The 9,222-nt window shown below is 34.6% G+C and overlaps 1 protein-coding gene across 2 annotated transcripts in view; it reads right to left on the minus strand.

Moving 5' to 3' along the window:
• Positions 1-9,222, minus strand: part of LOC110092410 (alpha-mannosidase I MNS5) — a 49,945-nt gene that overhangs the window by 21,597 nt on the left and 19,126 nt on the right. For both annotated transcript variants that reach the window (XM_020816938.2, XM_020816940.2), the window contains exons 7-9: positions 4,739-4,787; positions 4,470-4,649; positions 3,695-3,815 (exon numbers count right to left, since the gene is read on the minus strand). In XM_020816938.2, the coding sequence (XP_020672597.1) occupies positions 3,695-3,815; positions 4,470-4,649; positions 4,739-4,787 (350 nt within the window). The remainder of the gene's footprint in view (positions 1-3,694; positions 3,816-4,469; positions 4,650-4,738; positions 4,788-9,222) is intronic.

Below are 9,222 nucleotides of genomic sequence, written 5' to 3' on the forward strand. Positions count from 1 at the left end.
GCGTGCAATCCGCCAATCCACCTCGAACCTATAGTTTTAGAACTCCATGCCCGCGATCATCCGCCTTTCGAGCTCCAATACGCTTACACGTGTGCAGTCCGCCTCGAATAGCGAAATTGGCTAGTAGGATATTTAAAATTGTAGTCAACACCGCAAAATTTTTAAAAGGTTTAGCATTTATTCTTAATTTTTTTAATATTCAAAGTTAATAAATAAAATAAAATTATTTAAAAAATAATAATAGTGATTCGAGCCGGCTCGCGAGCTCACGAGCCGATTAAAGAGTCGAGCTCGAGCCGGCTCGCTTACACCCCTAAAATGGAAATTATTTCTCCACTTAAAAGGGTATAGATTCGCTCAATCTCATGAATATTAATATAAAGTAGAATTTGAAGGCTTATCCAAATCTAAGGAAATCCAATGTTAAAGAACAAAAACAACAATTCAAATGTTTAGATCTCTCCTTCAACAATGGTTGTTACTCTATTAGTTTAGATTTGCACTTAAGATTTATAAGCAATGGACTTTCCTTTGGATTCCAAGCCAGTGTTTTATGCACCGTTTGGAGTCAACTGGACTTATATGATAAATTTACGGAGTTTGATCATATATGTATCAAGGACAAGAATAGATAGGACCCATATCCTAGAAAGTATTTATTCAATAAAAACTAATAATAAATTTCAGCTTGCTCGATCTACCCAAATAAGCTCACATCATCGCAAATTGGGTTTTTATTCCATATTTTTCTCCATGTGATTTTGAAAAGTAGCGATTTTTATAAATTCAGAGATTCATTTTGACATCTAAAAATAATTTTTTAGTTCAGTTCAAACTTTAGAAAGCTATTATACACATTCTCTTGTAATTTGATAGAATTCTAAAAAATTATAGTTTTGGTAAACTGTAGAACACCGGGTGAAAAATTATTTTGATAGTCTTAAGAGCATTTTATATAATTATACAATAACATTGTAATCACTTCAGCAATGTAAAATGCGGTTTATTTTCAATATCTGCATTTAAAATATGTGAATTGTGTGAAAACTGAAAAGAATTTCTATTGGCGGAGTGAAGGAAATATGTTTGTGTAGAGTTATTATATGTGTTGGAAATTCTAGAGCTTGAGAGGGCTATTTTGACATTTATTAAGAAGATATTTTGTTCGCGGCGAGAAGAGATACTTTTATTTATTATGTATTGAAAGTTATGGCCTAAAGGTCATTCCAATATTTGTTATGAGGTATTTGTTTATATTTCAATCAGTTTGAATAATTTTTTAAATGTTTATTTCGATTTAGTATTAATGTCAGTTTCTATTTTAGTTTCCATATAATATTTCAGTATTTTTAAGCTCCTTTGGGTTAAGTTATTGATTCTCGTTTTAGGCTATTGTAGCATATTGATCTATGTTAGCTCACTCCTACTTTTGCTTCTATTTTCAGATAAGAAAAAGGGTAAAGAGCGAGCAAAATAGTTTTTAATATCAGGCTCAGATCTGTACTACAGGTACGTATTTTGGTTAGTTTCTTTTTTGTCATACTTGGCATTTATTTGTTGTACTTTCCTGTTGTTAAACGCTGTTATAGATAGATCTCATATTATAAATATATTTTTAAATGATTTGATATATAGAAAATCATTTATGAGATTCAGTAAACTTCCGCTTTACATTTATATTCAGTAGTATCTCTATATTGTACATAATTTAGATGATTCAGATTATCAGCATTTCTACAACTAAATCTTGAGGTCAGTCTCTGCTTATTGCCATGATCAGGCATGGTATAACCTATGTGGTGTCATGAGTCATATCGGGTTGGATCATGACAATAATATTGCTATAATCAAAGCCAACATGTTTCCAATGGCCAAGTCTAAGAATCATAAAGCACTTAATTAGCCAAAGTCAGCTAAATTAGACCCTTCAACAAATCTCTACCCCAGGTTTACAAGATCCCTTTCGATTATGTAACATATGATTGTTGACGAAGATCCTTCAACTAGGTAGGGTCTACTATCTTCACTACCTAAGTAGAATAAAGTTCACGAAAAGTACGGATAATAAAATCATAGGATTTGATCAAGTTTGTCATCATCTCCACATGACTCACTTTAAGTTAGATCGGGCATGGTATGACCTAGCAAAATGCATGAGTCAAATCGGGTTGGATCATGACAATAATATTGTTATAGTCAAAGCCAACATGTTTCCAATGGCCAAGTCTAAGAATCATAACATGCTTGATAAGGCATAAAGCACTTAATTAGCCAAAGTCAGCTAAATTAGACCCTTTGACAAATCTCTACCCCAGGTTTACAAGATCCCTTTCGATTATGTAACATATGATTGTTGACGAAGATCCTTCAACTAGTAGGGTCTACTATCTTCACTACCTAAGTAGAATAAAGTTCACGAAAAGTACGGATAATAAAATCATAGGATTTGATCAAGTTTGTCATCATCTCCACATGACTCGCATGACTCACGATCGGGCATGGTATGACCTATGTGGTGGCATGAGTCAAATCGGGTTGGATCATGACAATAATATTGTTATAGTCAAAGCCAACATGTTTCCAATGGCCAAGTCTAAGAATCATAACATGCTTGATAAATATATATATATATATATATATATATTAAAAGAGCACGGTGGAAATATTCAGAGCCCGGTCTCTTATTAAGTAGTTAATGGTTATGTTTGCCAAAAATAACACCACATGTAAATATATATTTTAACAAGGAATCCATCTCCTATTTCAAAGGATATGAATTTTGTCTATTCCTCATTTAGAGCCCGGTCTCTTATTAAGTAGTTAATGGTTGTGTTTGCCAAAAATAACACCACATGTAAATATATCTTTTAACAAGGAATCCATCTCCTATTTCAAAGGATATGGATTCTGTCTATTCCTCATTTTCACCAATAGTGATGAATATTTTGTATGTTAGACTGCTTCCTAAGGAAATTACATGCCAGGTTATGCAACTGCCTTACATCAGTGCACGAAATTTTTTAAATAATTCATTACGTTGTCGATTATTTATATTGCATTGCATGATTTTGAAATCATAAACCTTACGTAGAACAACACTTTATCCGGCAAATAAGTACTTAAATTTCAGTTAATTCTCTTGGAATGCTAAAATACAGAGTATAAAACTATGTCATTCCAACCACCGAATAAAATTGAAAAGTTTGGATGAAAAAAGTAGACATCTTTTTGAGAACAGAAACTGACTTGTATGCTCGTTTGTTTCTTCCTGAGTTTTTTCACTAAATTGTTATTAACAGAAGAGGCTTATGATCTTTCCTTTAAAAAGTCCAGAGACGTACAGGTATTGGAGGCAAGCTTGGATCTACACTTGGAAGGTCAACGGTTATGCAGATGATTAATGAGCAGAAAATACACATGAAAACTATAGATGTTTTAACTCACAGAACGCGGTATTCAGAAGATCTAGAAACAGGATTTGCTCTCTAACTAATGACCAGGCGGTTCACACGATGTCCTAAAGGAATTCCCACCACTTTTCAAAATACTCGTGCAAAAAGTGCATCCAGTGTTTTCTATAATTTCTTAGCTTGTTTAAATTTAGGCTTTCATAAAGGTGGAGCAAACTAATACATGAAGTACAAATAATTAAGCAAAACTGAAACATTCTGGCAAACCAGAATAGATGTTGCACCATGGACCATGACGGAAATATTTTTGTACAGCAAGATAAACTGAGTGAAACATATCCCAGAACTCATCGCTTCCAAACAGAATGTAGGCCTTCAACAAATATTCGTAGAATGAATCAACACCTGCAAGTCATACATAGGTACATCATCATAGGCTTGAAAGAACTATGAAAAAAAAACAATTAAAGAAAAAAAGTCCTCCAATAATCAAACAGCTAATTTGCTAGCCTTAAAGCAGAAGATTGCTCATTCCCTTCCCCAAAACAGCCCTTATTAATCTTATCTGCCTCCCTGATCCTTTTGTTTCCGACTAATCTCCTCTCCCTTTAGCGGACAATATCGTTTGATGAACATGCTCGTCTTGGCATACAGAAGAAACAGAGAAATTATGTGTTCAACATCAAATTTTTGCCTGGCTCATCTCCTCACCTTTTTAGTGGACAATATAGTGGAATAACCTAGTCTTGGCATGCCAGAAGGAACAGAAAAATTATGTCTTTGACCTCAAAATATGATGAAGCGAAAAAGACTTTTATCTCTCTACATTAATAGATCATTGATAAAGTTATTTGAATCCCCAAGATAAGGTTGGTACTGAAAGCAGAGAAGGTCAAAATTGTCCATTGTGGTGAAGAAAATGTATAGGAAAACATGAACTTTTATTTCTGAAAATGAAATGTTTGTTTATTGGCCTTTTAAATATAATTGAGCTGTTTTGATTAGGCATATTTTACGCAGTGAAACTTCATGGAGATGCACTTTAATACAAGAATGTACCAGCTCCAATTCCAGATGAGTATTCAATCCACTCTCCAGTGACAACATCAAGAGTAGTTCCCAAGAGATTTAAAGAACTTCTCATACTCCATAACTTTTGAAGAGCATGACGTGCAGCATTTTCGTACCGAGGATTACCAGTTAACCGTGATAGTGCCCCCATTTCAAGAATAAGTGAACCTGAAGTGACATAAATTTATTAGAGAAGGGCATACTGTTAGTCAAAAACAGGCTCATAATGCCAAATAATAATTAGTTAGTGTCCTCACCACATCCTGATGTGCTTGTTTCAGTTGTCTCATTTTCCACGACTCCATACTAGCAAACATAAAGTTTCAACAGTATCAACAAAATGAAAAAAAGAAAAGAAAAGATGGAGTAATCAAAATGGCTCTTCCGCAAACCAATTCAGTATTTTTCTTAGATTGATAAAATGAATTGTTGAAGATAGGTATACATCATTAAAGTTTCACAAGTAAATTATAATTTCAACATGTATATAAAAGTATATAAAACAAGTAGTTGACAAAGTATCATACTATGGTTGCTTCATAGATATTCAAGATAACATAAAAGGCTAAAAATGCATTTGGAGTACCACTTAGTTGTTCAAAGCAAACACCACATGGTTAGAAAGACTTCCTTGTCATTAATGATGTCATTTATTTAAATAGTCAAATCGACCTAATTAATAGAATGCTAGAAAACCTACTTGTTCCCATTTGTGATGAAATTGACATTTTAATGGATTGTTTTATATATTTTGTTTTTAGAGTATAGATGAAGCAATAGTTAGATAGAAAGAACCCTGCATACATATAGTTACAAATTGCAAGCAGATGGCATCCTGAGAGGGCCCTTAATATTCCTTCTATTCAGGATTTTAAAATACCTCAAAGAGGCACAATATAGAGGTTGAAACATGGCATGAGATGAATCATGATGTCCTTTATGATAAGGCATTTTACTATCTCTTTACTGGAACATTCTGAACAAACACACCTTTTTCATGTCGAATAATTACCTAGAAATTTTGTCTCGTCGGTTACTGAGTTCAAATGACTCAGTTCAAATTAAATGGATGGCCATGTCAGGCACTAGTCTTAATGCCTTGGTTCTCAACATGTGAATTTTCTTAGATCAAGCGGATCCAAACCAAGCAAAAAGCCTTGGTTGTTGAGATGTTATGCCTATTTGCTTATCTAAATGAAGTACGGTCAACCAGATATTTTGTCGGAAATTTGACGAACTATTGGATTCGGTGCACAATATATAACTCAAGCAAATTCAAACAGATCAAACAAACGTGGATAGATTAGACACGTCTGAACATATTTATTGGCTTATCTGAGTTGACCAATCAAATATCTGAACAAATTAATTATGTTCCCAGAGCACTTGCTCTTTAAATGAATGTAATGGATTTTTTATTTAATCAATAATAAATAAAATCTGCTTTGAACTGCCATAGCTTATCTTTAACCTACATGGATTAAAGGTTTTGCTGATAAAAAAAGATTTTCTTTTGTTGATTAGATTTTTCTTCTATGCTACAAACAAGAATCTACAAGGTCGTGAAAACCGGTAATGATTTAGAACCGGAAAAAGAAGAGATTTAGGGTTCAATGGTTCGGGTCGAATCGGATGGCATAATAAATATGAAAATTATTTAAATAAAATTTAAATGACAGAATAATTATGTAAGAATATAAATTTTTTACTAAAAAACAAACTGAATTTAAAAAAAATGAATTTATACATTACTAACATCCTATGTAATTTTAAATTTAAATATCTTCAATATTTAACATTAATTCACATTTAACAAAACATCACTTGGAAACAACCCCTTGATATTGTTTATATTGCTTTGAGTTTACATGTCGTAAGAAGTCACATGGAGTGATGAAGCCATATGAAATACTTAGAATTTCTTTGACAATTAATTGTTTTAGGAAATTAAAATAAATTAAATTATAAATTAATATGTTAATGCTAATATTTATTATAAATATATTAAATTCATTTATGTAATTATTTAAATAATTTATTGAACCGGCCGGTTCAAAGGAATCAGAATCGATTCATCGGTTTGTCGGTTAAACCGGCAATTTTGGCCAGTTCACAGTTGAACTGATCGAACTGGTCGATCCGTTCCGGTTTTCAAAAGTTTGGGATTTGCACAAGTGACCTTGCACATTAATCCTAAGATAAACGTAAACACTTCAGTACTTCAATTCTTAAGTGATCTCTTAGGAAAATCCAAACACCTTACCAAGCCTCCTCAATGTGTGAGAGGACTCTAGAGTAGTTTTTCTTGAGGGGAATCAAGTATAGTTAATCATATTTCGCCTAATTGTGGGGTTAGAGTTTAAATAGATCTACAGTCGAGAATTCCTCTACATGCAAGTTTCACAGTTAATTACCACTTACACTCACAATAAAGCACCCTCAATTAAGAAGGTTGCTAGGCTCAAATATTTAAAGTAAAATTTGATTGGATGTTGAATGTAAAATCTCTAAAGAAATGGTGGTAAACCCAATAAATTTCTCATAATTTCATCATCTACGACCTACCATTAGACATGGTTGACAAACACCAAAGGGGTTCGAGCTGTAATGTTACAACAACAAAAAGCCTGTGGGATTGGCTATATGAATCTTTTTTTTTTTCCATTATGTCCTATTAAGAGTCAAATTCTCATTTGTAATATTTAAGAAGCCTAATTAAAAATCATGAGCTACCTCATCTTAATTATCCCTAACAAACCAAGGTGGAAAAGTGTGTTAAAGATGTGCATTTGGAGATTAAAGCTGGCTCATTCACAAGCATAGGGCCTAATAAACTAGTTCAACTAAATGTTTAAGAAGCCTAAAGCATGGCCACTTGTGATTCAAAGGTACTGGACATGACCTACAAAGACTCAGAAGCATGGTATGACCATCAATTTTGCATGAGCTTTTATTTGTTTGATGAAGTAGTGTGAAAGAAAGTAAATACCATGCATTGAGAGAAAACCAAAGTGAACCTCATGCAAGATCAATTTGACAGTAGACAATTGATATTCAAACCCAATCAGGCCAAAGATAATTGAAAAGGGGCATTCGGGTTAGCTAGATAAAACACCTATGGTAAGGATTACTCAACCATGTTCTTTACTTTTAGAAGAATTTGACAGAGGGATAGGCGGGGCAGATCAAAATTACTTGAGTTCTTGCAAGAGAAATTTTATTGCGCAGGCTCCTGGGCCAAAAAGTGAAGGGCTAAAATGAGAAGATGTGGAAGCTGACGTTCATGTGAATGTCGTGACTTATGTAGGATACCACTATCAGTTAAAAGATGTTGGTGTATGTTGCAACATGAGATCTGCGATTGTGATTGACATGGCGTGATAAGAACGCGTGAGATAGAGTGCTTGAGATGAAAAGCATGCATGCAAAATAGGTTGTAGTAAGGTTCGCAATCTACGATGTTGGTGTGACCTTTAGAGGATGCAAATGCCAAAAGGAAAGCCATTGTTCAAATTGCGAAATATGAGGCTCGTCTTGAAGCTTGCCTCTACGTAATTCCATAGAAAAACGCCTCGAGGCTTACGCCTCGAACCTTTTTATATGGCTTGCGCCTCAACTTGGCTGAGGCTGTTGACCTCTAAGCATTAACCCAGCAGGAACAAAAAAAAATCAAATCAAAATACCTGTAAAACTGCTGGATCCACGAATTCCTCCGCAAATCCAGTCGTTCGGCGCCGTCTGCGTCGTATCCCGAAAATCAGGCGTAAATCCTGCTCAAATTCTGCGATCCGTAGCTCCGCTCGTGTCGTTAAATACCGACCCAAATGAAGCCTCGCTCTGCTCTCTCCTCCCACTCGCCTCCTCCACGCGAAAGCTCTTCTTCTGCTCCCGATCTCTCCCACTTCCTTCAGCAGACCTCTCCAAGCTTCCGATCCCAAACGTCCACCTTCTCTGTGCCGAACCTCCAGTCGGCCGAACCACTCAACCTCCTCCGACTTCACCCAGGCGAGCTCGCCTCCTCCCGTCCAGCCCGATCCAACACAGAGAGAAAGAGAGAGAGAGAGAGAGAGAAGGGAAAGGAAGCTTTACCCAAACCGAGCTCTTCCTCCGATTCCCCCATCCCGTCGTTCCCCTTTGCTCCTTCCGATCACTTCGGTCGAGAGAGAGAGAGAGAGAGGGAGTGAGAAACCTATCTCCATCCGACCGAGCTCCACAGACCTTGATCTCCCTTCTTCCTCTGCCTGTAGCCGACGTCTCCCAAGCCCGATCTCTCTTGCCGACCGAACCCAGGTCCTCTGCCCTAGTTATTCACCCGAGCACTTTCCATTCAGATTTATGTAGTCTCTCTCTATCTAGACAAATTAATTATAGCTAGTTTATATTGGTTATAATTAATTACTCATTAATTAAAGTTAATTAGTATTAGTTATAATTATTTACAGTTAATTATAATTAATATTAATTACGATTTGTTATGTTAAAGATAATTAATTATAGCTAACTATAATTAGTTATTATTTAATTATAATTAATTAGAATTAGTTATAAATACTTATAATTAATTCTAAATAAATATATGCAATATATTCTCATTGATTATAATTTATTATAATTAATTGTAGTTAGTAATTATTAACTATAATTAATTTTAGTTGATTATAATTGATTATTGCTCTCGATCCACGAGCATCCGTCGCCAACCCCGAAGGTATAAACTCTCTAACCCTAAAACTCCGAGAAC

Source organism: Dendrobium catenatum, unplaced genomic scaffold (assembly GCF_001605985.2).
Source record: "Dendrobium catenatum unplaced genomic scaffold, ASM160598v2 fragScaff_scaffold_72, whole genome shotgun sequence".
Lineage (NCBI taxonomy): Eukaryota > Viridiplantae > Streptophyta > Magnoliopsida > Asparagales > Orchidaceae > Dendrobium > Dendrobium catenatum.